We start from the raw sequence: 14826 nt of genomic DNA, 5'->3' as shown, positions 1-14826 counted from the left end.
GCACAGGATGCTTCTGCGTTCTCTGGAGGGCACTAACGAGTACGTCTTTCTGACCCTCTGTTTGTGCTGACTCGTTTGTTGAAGCATGGTGTTCCGCTTCTAAGGCCACGATTTCCATGTGGATCCCTAGAGCCTTTTCTTTCCCCTACTTTCTTGTAGGGAAAGAATCTCTTGTTTCTGTTCGGGTGCATTTTGCTATGAGTGTGGTTTCTTTGTGGTCCGAAGCTAGATCTTTTCTCCTGAGGAGTTTTGCAGGACGGCAACGTGGTTGTCTCTTCCCATGTTTGCCAAATTCTACAGAGTGGATGATTGTGCCTGTCAGAACTCGACTTTTGGGTTCTCAGTTTTGAAGGCCGGCACATCAAGCCCACCCTGACTAGTTGGGGGGGGGGGACTGCTTTTGTACATCCCTATGGTCTAGAACAGTGGTCTCAAACTCACGGCCCGTCGGGTACTATTTTGAGGCCCTTGGTATTATAAAGAATTATTTTTTATGGAAAACATGTGCCTTAAGTGTCTGGCGGTCGCATTCTGGAACGTTGCCTGCCTCACTGCTGTAACCTCGCGCAAGCGCTTTCTTTCCTGCGTCTGTATGCGATTATCCACTCTACCTCACAATCGCGTACAGACGCAGGAAAGCGCTTGCGTGAAGTTAACCGCAGTGAGGTAGGCAACGTTCCAGAATGTAAGGTAACCATTGGAGGCAGTGCAGCTTGTGCGTGTGTCCTGTGCTGGAGGTGAGAGCTGAAGGCGGTTGTGACCACCGGACACAAGGCACAAGTTTTCCATAGTCATTCTTTATAATACTAAGGGCCTCAAAATAATTGGTCCAAAATCTTGTCTCTTGCAGTGGATACTTTGATAGTTTTTCACTTTCTGCATGTTGCACTGCTTTCAGCTGTGTATAGCTGAAATTATCAGATGCAATTAAGGAAAGATTTATAAACTATAGTTTATAAATATTTTCTCAATTGCTTCTGATAATTTCAGATAATCCACATTTTGGATTTGTAGGTACTTATATGCAAAGTTGTAATTTCTTTAAAGAGACATTAACTATTTTTTTCTGAGGCCTTCCCAAGTGACTACAAATCTAAAATGTGGCCCTGTAAAGGGTTTGTGTTTGAGACTACTGGTCTAGAATATCTCACCTTTTGCACTGGAAAAGGAGATTATGTGCTTACCTAGTAAGCTCTTTTCCAGTAGATAGGTAAGATATTACAGACAACCTCCCTGTCCTTGCTGTGCCTGCTTGTAGATTTCAGAGTTCAGTTCAGATGTGTCTCCTATGCATCTATCTGTTTTGTGGAAACTGGTCAGTCCTTTGGGGTTAGGGAGAGCTTTGTGACTGTTCTCCATGTTATGGGAGTAATTCCTGAGCTGCTTTGAAGCCTATGTTGACGGTTAATAGAGTTGTTTATTTGTTTTGAGCAGAACACTTGTTTAGCTTGTCGTTGCAGGTTCCTCTACTTTACAAATGGTAGTGCCTCTCTATGCTTGGGTATGGACTGATGGGAGGAGCTAAGCTAGCCTGTGATGTACCCTAGAGGCGGAGTGAAAAACTTATAGTTCTCTAATGCAACCCATGCGAGTAAAGGGAAATAACCCTATGGTCTAGAACAGTGGTCTCAAACTCAAACCCTTTGCAGGACCACATTTTGGATTTGTAGGCACTTGGGAGGGCCTCAGAAAAAAACAGTTAATGTCTTATTAGAAATAACAATTTCCTTTTGGCCAAGTCTTAATAATAATATTGTATTTTATAGCTAAAGAGACATACGAGTGATCAAGAAACTGTTTTATTTTACTTTTGTGATTATGATAAACATACCAAGGGCCTCAAAATAGTACCTGGCAGGCCACGAGTTTGAGACCACTGGTCTAGAATGACTCACCTACTTGAAAATAGCTTAATCTGTATTATATTTGTTAGTGTGATTGCTGAAGGATAATTTTGTGAGTTCCAGATTACTCAAAGATTAAATAAATTACAAAAAAATAAAGTTGAGATAAGGCATTCGTTTTGAAGCTATTCTTACACTCTCATATCACCAAATGGTTTTAATCTATAGCTAATAAATGTTAGTACAATGTAGTATGTTTCCTTTAAGACTGTGTGCATTACCTTTATTTTATCTTTTCTATCCTTCTAGACTATAGTACTTACAGCCAAACTGGAGCCCAGCAGGGGTAAGTATGGAATGCTCACATTGCTCTTTATTGAATATTGAAGGAAATTGATTTTAACTAGAATTGCTGTATGAAAGGTTTTTTTTTTGTTTTTTTTTTAAGCTGCAATAAAGGCAATTTGACTTTGTGAACATGTCCGGTCTCTTTGGGGGACTAGGGATTGGGTCAGTGGGAAGCATTGTTTCCTAGCTCTTTTGCCCTACCTCCAATTACATGTTGGAACTAGGAGAATAACAGTTCACCTGTGATTGCACTAAGTTTGATGGACTAGTCTTGCAATAGTATGGTGTTCTGTATTCATGCTGCTAGGCCATCTTACCACTGTTTCCCTCCTTAAACTGGCATGGCAGGTAGGGGAGTGGATGAGCAGGGTAATACATTCTTGCTCCTCTTGATAGTAAGTCTGTTGCCTCTAACTTATGATTCCCCCTCCCTTCCCTATTCAGTCCTTACTTCCACTGATGCTTCCCTTTAATTTTGAATATTCTTGTCATTCTTCTCTTCTTCATTCTTCTTTTCCTTGTTATCCTCCAGACTAGTCCAGACATGTAGGCTGTCCTCTGCTTTTAGCACATGAAAATAGAAAGAAAGGCTATGAATTTCAGCCTATAAGGAACACTGCAATCTGCTTCCTTTCAATATTTGTCTCCATTGGATGGTAGACATTGGAGAATGACACGGGGAAAAAATTTGTCCCTATTGCCGCCCTGTCCCCATGACACTGTCCCCGCAGCATCCATAGAAGCCTCATTACTGCAATATTTAGCTTATTCCTTCCTTATAAATCAAAGTTCTGGCTGCTGAACTAGAGAAAGATGTTCAGCTAGCAGGGCTTTGTTTATAAATTTTTATCACAAAGTGAAACAGGGAAAACAACACCACACACTTGAAAGCACAACAAACAGTGGAATTGTCCCAGTCAGAATGGTGAGCACCAAAAAAGTTATTGGATATATATACGAGCTCTTGGATGAATAAAGGCAGTTGGATGTATCAGATGAGTTGAAGGACACTTTTTTGGTGCTCACCATTCTGACTGGGACAATTCCACTGTTTGTTGTCTATAAATTTTTATCAACACAACTAATATACTACTTTATCCTAAAGAAAAAAAATAGATTTTTTTTTCTCTACCTTTGTTGTCTGGTTTCTGCTTTCCTCGTCTTCTCATTCAATTCCTTCCATCCACTCTCTGCGTCTAAAAACAAAAATGCTGTGGAGAAGATGTCTAAGATGCATGCTTTATTGAAGATACAGTCATAAAATCCACATTATAAAATGTCTAGGACCCATAAGATGGGAACTGTGGACCCAACATAGTCCGTGTTTCGACAACACCGTCTTCCTCAGGGCTCCCTTAGAATCCTAAGTCAAAGAATGTACCACTTCCCTTCTATATATTATTATTTTCAATGTGTTTTTTGTGGATTTCGGTGCACCAGAGCTCCCCAGTGAGGTGATGAACTCTGCGTGGAGAAGAAGCAGACTTGGGTCTGCATCCTGCAGGTCAAATCCCTTGGGGACCTGTTTGACCAGCCTGCAGACATAGTGATTGGATCTTATCTTATGCTGTGAAAAATAAGACTACACGAGGCACCATATGCAGTTGATAAGAGAACCAACATAAAAATGACCAGAAATATGTTCCAGCATATTCGTAAAAACTCTAGGGGAAGCGCATAATAAAAAAACAAAATGAAAATCAGCTCGCATTAGTGTTAGCTCACAGATGGAACCACTTCAAATTTGATACCATTTCTACTACAGTGGCAGAAACTGCTCTTATTTTCCACCACAGTTCAAACAAAGCAAATCTGATTTTAAAACTCGCTGTGACCAAAATTATGAAGGCCCAGAGGTACAGTCAAGCAACATAATTAGATGCAGAAGCATCAACTGACAGAAATGGCAAGAGGAATTGTAGAATGTCCCTTCAGAAAGCACTAGAAAAAGCTTGAACTCAAGAACAGAGGCCAGGTGTCTGCTGGAGGAGAGGGATCCTTTTAAAGATGCCCAAGAGCAAAAGTGGCCAAGTAAGAATAAGCTTGAAGCAAGAAAAGAAACTCGGGGGAGGAGCAATAATGTCAGCTGTGTAGATATTGAGAAAACTGCACAAAAGAGCTTAACGCCTGTGGAGCTTGAAATGCAGGTTTTCAAAATGGCCACGGGTGCTAGAAACTGACAAGACTGTACAGAAACCCATCACTGCTGTCTTCAACTTCAAATCTGAAAGCTCTGACTGAGTGACATAAGAATAGCCTTACTGGGTCAGACCAATGGTCCATCAAGCCCAGTAGCCCGTTCTCATGGTGGCCAATCCAGGTCCCTAGTACAAACCCAAGGAGTAGCAACCAAGGCAAGCAGTGGCTTCCCCCATGTCTTTCTCAATAACAGACTATGGACATTTCCTCCAGGAACTTGTCCAAGCCATTCTTAAAACCAGCTACACTATCTGCTCTTACACAACCTCTGGCACTGCGTTCCAGAGCTTAATTATTCTCTGAGTGAAAAAAATATCCTATTGATTTTAAAAGTATTTCCTTGTAACTTCATTGAGTGCCCCTAGTCTTTGTAATTTTTGACAGAGTGAAAAATCGATCCACTTGTACCCATTCTACTCCACTCAGGATTTTGTAGACTTCAATCATATCTCCCCTCAGCCGTCTCTTTTCCAAGCTGAAGAACTTTAACCGTTTTAGTCTTTCCTCATACGAGAGGAGTTCCATCCCCTTTATCATCTTGGTCACTCTTCTTTGAACTTTTTCAAGTGCCACTATATCTTTCTTGAGATAAGGAGACCAGAATTGAACGCAATACTCCAGATGAGGTCGCACCATGGAGTGATACAGGGGTATTATAACATGCTTAGTATTAACCTTCCCTTTTTTAATAATTCCCAGCATCCTGTTTGCTTTCTTGGCTGCCACTGCACATTGGGTGAAAGGTTTCATCATATTATCCACCATGATACCCAGATCCTTTTCTTGGGCGCTAATCCCCAAGGTGGACCTAGCATCCATTAACTACAATTCAGGTTATTCTTCCCAATGTGCATCACTTTGCATTTGTCCACATTAAATTTCATCTGCCATTTGGATGCCCAGTCTTCCAGTTTCCTAAGGTCCGCCTGCAATTTTTCACAATCCACATGCGTTTAAATAACTTTGAACAGTTTAGTGTCATCTGCAAATTGAATCACCTCGCTCGTCGTTCATATTTCTAGACATCTTGAACCATGCTCTGCCACTGCTCTTCACTTCCCAGTGTAAGAGCAGCGTTTGTCTCAGCCAAGTTTGAAAGGAAAATAAACTTAGTGCTGACAGACCTGAAACAGTTTTCCATGGCTAAGAAGTAATTCAGCTCAGTTCAAACTGTGTGGGCAAGCATTTAGAAGTTGCCAAAGAATGCTCCTTTTTTTGTGAGGAGGGAGGATGGAGTGGGGGAGACAGCTGGTACCATCACGTGTACTCCCTAAAGTAGGCATCGCTTAGCCTAAACACCCAAAGCTCTGTGGAACTGAGAGACATGGAAAAGGAGCAAGGTAACAAAGAAGACCTAGAGCTTGAGACCCTCCATCTGCTCCTGGTGATAGAGAAAATTGGTTGACCAAACAACACGATATCCTGTATGACAGAGCTGAATTTAATGCTCACTATATCTATCTGCTGGTAAATGAAGTCTCTGCATTCATTTCCAGAAACTATAAAAGAAATAAAATTTACATGTACACAGGAGTCCATAAATCATGCTCTCGAACCACTTGCAGAAAGGTGTCAGTCACATCTTTAAGCTCCTCCTGGAGGAGGTTGTGACGGAGACCACCATTCTGGGTTTCAAGGGCAAGTTGGATACACACCTTCTTGCAAATCACATTGAGGGATACGGGTAAACAATGTCTTCATTGGGGAACACCTGACTTGGCCTCCGCGTGTGCGGGTCACCGGACTAGATGGACCAAAGGTCTGATTCAGTGAAGGCGTTTCTTATGTTGTTATGTTCACCAGTGGAGTATAGCACCCTCTTCAGTTTTCTGATCGGCTCTGTTTTGTTCTTTTTACTTCGTTTTCGGGAGGCTTTGGTGCCAGAGGACCCCCATATTTAGGGCTACTCTGCCTAGGAAAGAATGCAGACTCCACAAGGGCGGACTGCAGCTTATAGGGAAATTCCCAGTTGTACCTGATGAGCCAGCCTTCTTTGTGTTAACTTTGAGGCTTTGGGTCCGTTCCCTTGGGAGCCTTCTCGCCTTCTCATGTATTAGAGGCTTGAGTGCAGGCTGTGGAGTCCCTGTATGAATCCCGTTGGGTTTCAGAGAGCTGGCTGCATTTTCTTCCCTGTCACGCTGCGATGAGTTGAGCCTTCAGTAGTTTCCAGTCCAACTGGCAGCCCGAAGATTTCCAGATCTGGACTGTTTCACAAGGATTCGAAGCAGAAAATTCTCTCCAGTCGGGCTGAAGCAAAACTAACATAGGTAGGCAGCAGCATTGATAGTACAGTCCATCATTCCCTATGGGGAAAATTAGGGGGGGGGGGTTGAAAATTTGAATTTAAGGTTTTCTGGGGCCAGAGATAAGGTTCCCCCACCCCCAAAATCTCCCTGAGTTTAACTTTCAGGGTAGCCCCCATGGGCTGATTTTGATGTAATTTTTCTGGTGGTGGCCATCTTTGATTGTAACCTTTTTTTTTTTTTTTTTTTTTAAATCCTCTACCTGTTTCAAAATCCCTCGATTTGGCTCAAAATTGACTAAGATGGACTCCCTGGGCTATTCTACCCCTATAATCATACTAGTTCACACTGGATGGTCACCCAAGAATGTTATGGCACATGCGAGGGAGATATGGGAGCCTTGGGCTTAGCCTTCTCTGGGTCCTCTAAGGCTGGGGAACTGCAAGGAGGCTGAATAGTAGGGAGAAAATCCCTCCCGGAGTCCTCAAATAGTAATGTAATGTAATTTATTTCTTATATACCGCTACATCCGTTAGGTTCTAAGCGGTTTGAAGAAAGTATACATTAAGATTATAAATGAGAAGTAAGAAGGTACTTAAAAAAATTAGTAAAGGTGTGAGACACAAGTGTAAGGACACTGGAGCCAAAGAGAAGCTAGTCTGAGGTCCTGTAAGGGTCCTTGGGGCTTCCTGTCCAAGAACTTACTCCAGAATTTGTGAATCTCTATGGAAAGCTTATTTGACGGACCCAGGATGCACTGCGCTGCCTGAGGGTGTGCTGGCATCGGACAGGGGAAAGATGCCTCTTCAGGAGGTCTGTCACATAGGAGGCTGGCTTCCAGTCTGTGTGACCAAATAGAGCAGGACTGGGAGGCTTGGAGATCAGACCCCATGCCTTTATTGTTCCAGGACTCAGCTTCCTTTCTGGAGGATTCTGGTTCCCTATCAGGGACAAGTCAAGGTGTTCTGTCAGAGCGTCAGCTGTTCTAAGTCTGCTACCTTTCCATATGTTGTTACGGATGCACTCGGGGAGTTGAAGTTGGAGTCTCAGCAGTCATCCATCGCACAGTCTCATAAGTGGTGCAAATGCTCGGACCACCTTTTTTTCCCTCGCATTCGGACACCAGCTTGCTGGTCACTGAACAATGGGAGACTCCAGAAGACTTCCTAAAAGTGACCAAAACTATGTCTAAACTTTACCCTATGGCTCCAGAATTTAAGCAACTGTTTAGTCAGCTGAAATTGGATTCCATAGTGGCTCAAGTAACAAAACATACCTCCCTCCCTAGTGAGGAAGGAATGATGTTAAATGATGCACAAGATCACAAGATGGATGTGGTTCTTATGAAGCAATTTGAAATGCTAGCTTGGAGTTTAAAGCGGCACATGCTTGCCACACCAGGTTACAGTGAAGTCCAGCCAAGGTTGAGGACGTCTGCCCCCAGCTGGTGCTGGAGGGGGTAGATTGAGACAGATGCTCTATATCAGTATTCTTCAACCACCGGTCCATGGACCAGTGTCGGTCCACAGAAATTTCCTGCCGGTCTACAGGGCCAGCACGTGCATCAGGCCCAAAACAGTGTTCTTCAACTGCCGGTCCATGGTGCGATCGATGCGGCGTTATCTTCGAGCCAGCTCCCTCTTCCTAACTGATTTAGTGCACAAAGCCACGGGCAGTGGCTCCTACAGGCATCCTGCGCCTGAACAGGAAGTCTTCTCTCTGATGTTGCAACGTTGGAGGGAAGGCTTTCAGATGAGGCACTGGACGTGCAAGGTGCAATTAGTACTATTAAGAGGGTGGGGTCTGGGGTGCAGATTTAGCCCAGTGTTCTTCAACCGCTGGTCCATGGACCGATGCCAGTCCACAGAATAATTCTTTTATTTCTGCTGGTCCATAGGTGTAAAAAGGTTGAAAAACACTGCTCTATGACATTAGTCATGAGCAAGATGTTGGCGTATGCGGTTTCTGCCTGTTGCATGCTCTGGATCAGACAATGGGCGATTCGTCTTCCAAAGCCACCTTAAGCAGACTGCCTTTCAAATAACAGGTGCTGTTTGGTAAGGGCCTTCATGAGCTTATGGCCAGAATGGCAGATTGCCGCCATAGATCTCTGCCTGATATTAGTCCTCGCTGACCCACTGGGGGAGGCAGATGTTCCCACCAATTCTTTGCAGGTTCCTCCACTCTGAGATCTTATCAGGGGTCCAGACAGCAGTTTGGTAACTCTTTTAAGACACCAGCAACTCTCAGGGTCTTGCGTCAGCACACCTTCCAAGAAAGCACAATGACAGATTGGCTACCACACTCCCGCACATTAGTGGGAGACTGTCGGCATTCTGGAGAGAGTGGGAGCAAATTTTCTTGGACTGCTGGGTTCTAGATCTTATTTGAAAGGGTCACAAGATTGAGCTTTATTACCCTCCTTCATATCTGTTTGACTATACAGCCAGACTGCCAGAAAAGGAGGCCTGCGTTTAAGAACATAAGAATTGCCGCTGCTGGGTCAGACCAGTGGTCCATCATGCCCAGCAGTCCGCTCACACGGTGGCCCTTAGGTCAAAGACCAGTTCCCTATTTGAGTCTATCCTTACCTGCGTACGTTCTGGTTCAGAGGAACTTACCTAACCTTTTCTTGAATCCCTGGAGGGTGCTGTTCCTTATAACAGGCTATTGGACATTTCAAGCTATAGAACTAGTTCCTGAAGAAGAATAATGTTCTGACAGAACTCCATATGCTTCATAGTGCCCAAGAAAGACAGTGGAGTGGAAACCAATTCTGGATCTAAAGTTCGTAAATGCGTTGCAGAGAGTATCACACTTCCACATGGAAATGGTTTGTTCCATCATTGCAGTGGTGGCTCTGGGGAAATTCGTAGCCTCCTTAGATCTGACAGAGGCGTATCTTAATTACATTACATTACATTACATTAGGGATTTCTATTCCGCCATTACCTTGCGGTTCAAGGCGGATTACAAAAGGTTAAATTAAAAACAGAGTTACAATGATTAGCTAGTGAGGTAGGTTGTAGATCTTATAGACATTTAGCGGGTTGTTGAGGGTGAGGTGGTTTGTAGTAGAGTTGATAGGTGGTCAAAGTGGAGGTTCTTTTGTTATTATTAGTGAGTAATGGTTAGATTGATCGTCAGTTTTGGTGTTACTAAGAGGTCGTGATGTTATTGCTGTTTCAGGAATTTCTTGAAAAGTGTGGTCTTTATTTCCTTTCTGAATGTCCTATAGTCTGGGGTGGTCATCAGAAGGTTGGAGATTTGGTTGTCCCATTTTCTTGGACCACAGGAAATTCTAGACATTTCAAATCCTTCAATGACATTTTCAGTTTGCAGCCCTGCCTTTTTGGTCTATTAATGGCCCTATACACAAGGTGATGATGGTAATCACAGCTCACCTGCGCAGGATGAGTGTGTAGGGTCACCCATACCAGGGCACCATCAAGGCCGGAAGGTGAGCAGGCATTGTGACAAGTTGTGGATTTTTTACACGATGTGGGGTGGATTATCATTTTCAAGAAGTTATCTGGAGCCAACCCAATGCCTGGAGTATCTGGGGTTCTGCTTCATCACGGCAAAGGCCATGTCTTTCTTCCCGAGCCAAGCAAACAGAAGCTCCTGGAAGCAGATTTCAGTTGTCTTGGCGATGCCAAATCCAGTAGCCTGGTATTACCTTGCTGGGTTCGATGGCAGCTACACTGAAGATAGTGCCCTGGGCAAGGGTGCATATGCGCCCTCTCCATGAGGCTCTGCTCTCCAGGTGGACTTTGCAGAGGCATTCCTTACAACAGCAGCTTCCCTGGATAGGGAATGCGAGGAATAGCTTATGTTGGTGGCTCCATGGATATGCCTTATTGAAGGGCTTACCCCTCAAAATCTCCTCATGGGTGACCCTAATGACTGATGCTAGCCTGTTTGCTTGAGGAGTCCATTGTGGTGGTCATCGTACAGGGTCAATGGACCCTCCCACACAGGAAGTGGTCTATAAATTGCCTGGAACGCCAAGCCATTTGTCTAATACTGAGGGCATTGGAACAATACCTGGAAGGAAAGGCAGTCAGGACAATGTCACCTGAACAGATAAGGGGAGGGGGCAACAGAGGTGCTTCCTTACATCTGAAGGCTGATGTTCCATTGGGTGAAACCAGAAGTTACATTAGAAGAAGGGTCTCGGCAAGAAGGTTCCGGAGCAGCCCTGCATGCAGGAAGCTTCTAAGAGACTGGTAGGCCCACTCTGAGAGGTGTGAAGGAGATCAAAGATGCCGACCCAGGAGAGTCGCAGGGAGGGAGGGTGCGAGGGCTGTTGGACCCACAAAAGGGAGGTGGGGGGCTGCTGTTGCACCCGCGATCACAAGTGGCAACCAGTCAATATCCCTTTCCCCTCCTTGTTCCTGTGGGTTATCCATGGCTAGCCACAGGTAAGTCAGTGTCATTCTCTACTTCTGTGTATTTGTCCTGGTGGGCCAGGTCATCCGCAGTATCACGTCTCACCAGGGGCTTGTGTAATCTTGATAACCCCAGACTGACCTCGCCAGTTTGCTATGTGGTTCTTGTGCATCTCCAGTGAGCTACTGGTGCATGCAAGTGTTCTCTTTCAGGGTCCAATTCCCATGGAGAATCCAGATTGCTTTGGTCTTACGGCATGGCTATTGAGCTCACAGCCTTGACCTTCAAGAGCTATTCTGAGGTAGTCGTTGCTGCTCTCTGAGCAAAGAAGCAATCAACGTTTGTGGCCTACATTGAGGCCTGGAATGCTTTTCAGCTCTGGTGCTCCAAAGATAGGGTTGAGCCTTTCACCGTGCCAATTCCTGTGATCCTGGCATTCCTTCAAGCTGAGATATAAAAGGGCCTAGCTGTGGTGTGTCTCAAGGTCCAGATGGCAGGCCTCTTGTGTTCCCAGCTCGAGGGGGGGAAAGAATCTCTGGCATCTCATCCTAATGTGACTTGGTTCTTAAAGGGAGCGGTCAGGTTGGCCTTTTCTATCCTGAAGTCTTAATATTGTTCTGAAGGGACTGTCCAAGCCTCCATACGAGCCTCTCCATGAGGCATCTTTTCTGGATCTCACGGTGAAGGCGATATTCTTGGTGGTAGTAGTCTCTGTGAGACGGATATCAGTTGTGGGCTCTTTTTCAGAGAGCCCTTCCTAAGGATCTGAGTTTGGTTTTTCTCTGCACACGGTTCCTTCTTTCCTACCAAAGGTGGTCAGCTTTTCATGTCAACCAGGTGGTTAATTTACCCACTTTTAATCCTATGGGTTTGAACAAGCAAGATAAGATATTGCAGAGGCTAGATGTGCAAAGTGTTCTTCTGTTCTACCTAGAAAGGACAAATGAGTCTCGCCTTTCTGACCATCTTTTTGTGCTAACGAGTCAGTTCAGACTAGGCAGACCAGCTTCCAAGGCTTCTATCGCCAGATGGATTCACAAGGCAATTTTACTGGCGTATAACAGCTGTGGCAAACAGCCACTTATTTCTGTCAGAGCTCATAAAATTTGCCATACTAGGACAGACCGAAGGTCCATCAAGCCCAGTATCCTCTTTCCGACAATGGCCAACCCAGGTCCCAAGCACCCAGCGAGATCCCAAGTAGTAAAACAGACTTTATACTGCTTATCCTAGGAATAAGCAGTGGATTTCCCCAAGCTATCTCAATAATGGCATTTTCATGGGCAGAGTTCCGGGCAGTTCTGCCCAAAGAGATCTATAGAGCAGCTACTTGGTGTACTCTCCATACCTTTTACAAAGTTCTACAGAGGACGCTGCTTTTGGGTCCTTAGTCTTGCATGCAGGCTTATCTGTTCCTCCCTAGATGTCTGGCACTGCTTTGGTATGTCACCTAATGTACAGACTTCTGTGTATATATGTAAGAGAATGAAAGATTGGTTCTTACATGAGTTATTGAGCTTTTGGCAGTTTCTTGTGTTAGTACTAGTTGCACACAGCAGGTTGATTCATTGATAAACCTAAGTGTAAAATGTGCACTGCTCTGTAAAAAGCAGGTTATAAATAAATAAAAACAAAACAAACTTATTTTTTATGAGTTAGAGCAGAACAGAAATGTAGTGTTATTTCTGTGGAAGTTTCCTGTGCTCCTCTTTTTTCCCCTCCTGTTAGTGGGGTTCGAATTGCTTTCATTTAAACTGAAGAGGGAGCTATGCTCACCTGGTGAAGGAGGAGGAGCTGAAAGATGTGATTGACACCCTTCTGTAAGTGGTTCACGAGCATGGATTGATTACCAAATGTAGACTCCTGCGTATATTAACAGAAACATGATTGTTCAGTTAAGAACTAATCTTTCATTATTAGGAAGGACATAATTTTTCCTTGGATAATTTCCCAAAAGAAAAGCCCATAAGCCATTAATAAGATATAAAATCCAATGCTTATTCCTAGGATAAGCATCATAAATTTTTTGAGATCTTGTCAGGTTCTTGTGACCTTGATTGGACACTGCTGGAAACGGGATACTGAACTTGATGGACCTTCAGTCTGGCCCAGTATGACAATTCTTATGTCCTTTTTGAAGGAAAGCTATAGAAGGGTCTGAAACTGAATTGAGTAGTCAAGCAGCAGTGATAGTATGTTACAGGGGACAGATGCAGGGTACTTGCTTTTTAGCCATCCCAGTATGTTACAGTTCTTGAAAAGGTTTGAACATCTTGGCAGTGGTTCTGTCTTAGGATCTTGCCCTGGTATTGAGGTAGTTTATTCTCTCCCTTTGAGCCGTTGCATCAGTTCTTGAAAGATCTTTGTTTTACCTTGTGACAATTTTGAATAAGATGAATATCGGAATTGTAGCTACTTTACTGTAGAGAATTTTTCCACTGATTTTTCAGAGGCAGTAGTCTCTGAAGGCTTTTACAAAGCTGCATTGCTCAGCAGAACAGCTTTGTAAAAGAACCTGTAACTGACCTGTCTTGCAAATATCTGCTAGTCATTAAACTTACTAAGCATTACTATTGAAATTTCTAGCAAGGGAGAATGCCCCTTTTATGATGAGCATACTTGGGTTATGTTAGCAGATCTCTTTTCAGGTTGAAGTGCTTTGTTGCATCCTGTATGTCTAGACTGGAATAAGGGGAAATGTGATTTTGCTAAAAATAGTCTTTCCTTGAGTTATATCCGACTAGTTGAAGTTCCCATCTGTCTGAGTGTGCTCTGTTGTCAAAGGGTTTTACCATTTCTTGATGGTCAGGATAAGAATGTTCTAGTACAGGGGTAGGCAGTGATGGTCCTCGAGAGCCACAACCCAGTCGGGTTTTCAAGATTTCCACAATGAATATGCATGAGATTGATTTACATACAATGGAAGCAGTCCGTGCAAATCTTGTGCATATTCATTGTGGAAATCTTGAAAACCTGACTGGGTTGTGGCTCTCAAGGACCGTCATTGCCTACCCCTGTTCTAGTGTATTCCTTGTGGGGGTCGCTTTTGTGCCTGAAAAGATGGGTTATTCTTAACTGAGCCACCTCTTTCTAGGGCAGTGTTTTTCAACCTTTTTATACCCGTGGACCGGCAGAAATAAAAGAATTATTTTGTGGACCGGCAAACTACTAGGACTAAAATTTAAAAACCCCGCTTACGCCCCATATCCGCAAGCTCGGTAACCGCAAACCATCTGATCCCATCTGCACAAGCCGCAGTTATGATTTTATATTGAATGTATTTTATTATTGAATGTATTTTATTAAAGTATAAAAAGAAACAATATTCTGAACAATTGTGATTTTATAAATACAAATATACAGAGCACAGACCAACAAAACCCATGTCTCCCCTCCCCTTCACATATATCCCCTCTACTATCAAGAAAACTGAACAAGCCAAGTTATTATAGAATGCTACACAGAAATATCATGCTAACAGAATACTGCAGTCCTCAGTTATGTCTCTAGCAGGATATATATTTCAAATCTGAGATATTCTAATGACAAAATAGAAATAAAATTATTTTTTTCTGCCTTTTGTTGTCTCTGGTTTCTGCTTTCATCTTCTTTTCACTCTTTTCCTTCCAGCGTCTGCCCTGTCTTTTTAATCCAGCATCTGCATGTTCATCTAATGTCTGCCCTCTCCCCCTTCCATATGTATCTGACTTTCTATGCCCCTCTTCCCTGTCCATCCAGCCTGTGCCTCCTCTCATTTTTACATCATTCATTCCAGCTTCACTGCCTTCCTCATTTTTATC

General features: G+C 43.6%; 1 protein-coding gene across 2 annotated transcripts in view; it reads left to right on the top strand.

The window, feature by feature from the left end:
* Nucleotides 1-14826, top strand: part of EWSR1 (EWS RNA binding protein 1) — a 217481-nt gene that overhangs the window by 3463 nt on the left and 199192 nt on the right. For both annotated transcript variants that reach the window (XM_033956837.1, XM_033956836.1), the window contains exon 2: nt 2154-2190. In XM_033956837.1, the coding sequence (XP_033812728.1) occupies nt 2154-2190 (37 nt within the window). The remainder of the gene's footprint in view (nt 1-2153; nt 2191-14826) is intronic.

The sequence above is a fragment of the Geotrypetes seraphini genome, chromosome 8 (assembly GCF_902459505.1).
Source record: "Geotrypetes seraphini chromosome 8, aGeoSer1.1, whole genome shotgun sequence".
In the NCBI taxonomy this organism is placed as follows: domain Eukaryota; kingdom Metazoa; phylum Chordata; class Amphibia; order Gymnophiona; family Dermophiidae; genus Geotrypetes; species Geotrypetes seraphini.
Note: the sequence above shows the minus strand (reverse complement) of the source record. Positions and strands in the feature narration are given on the sequence as shown.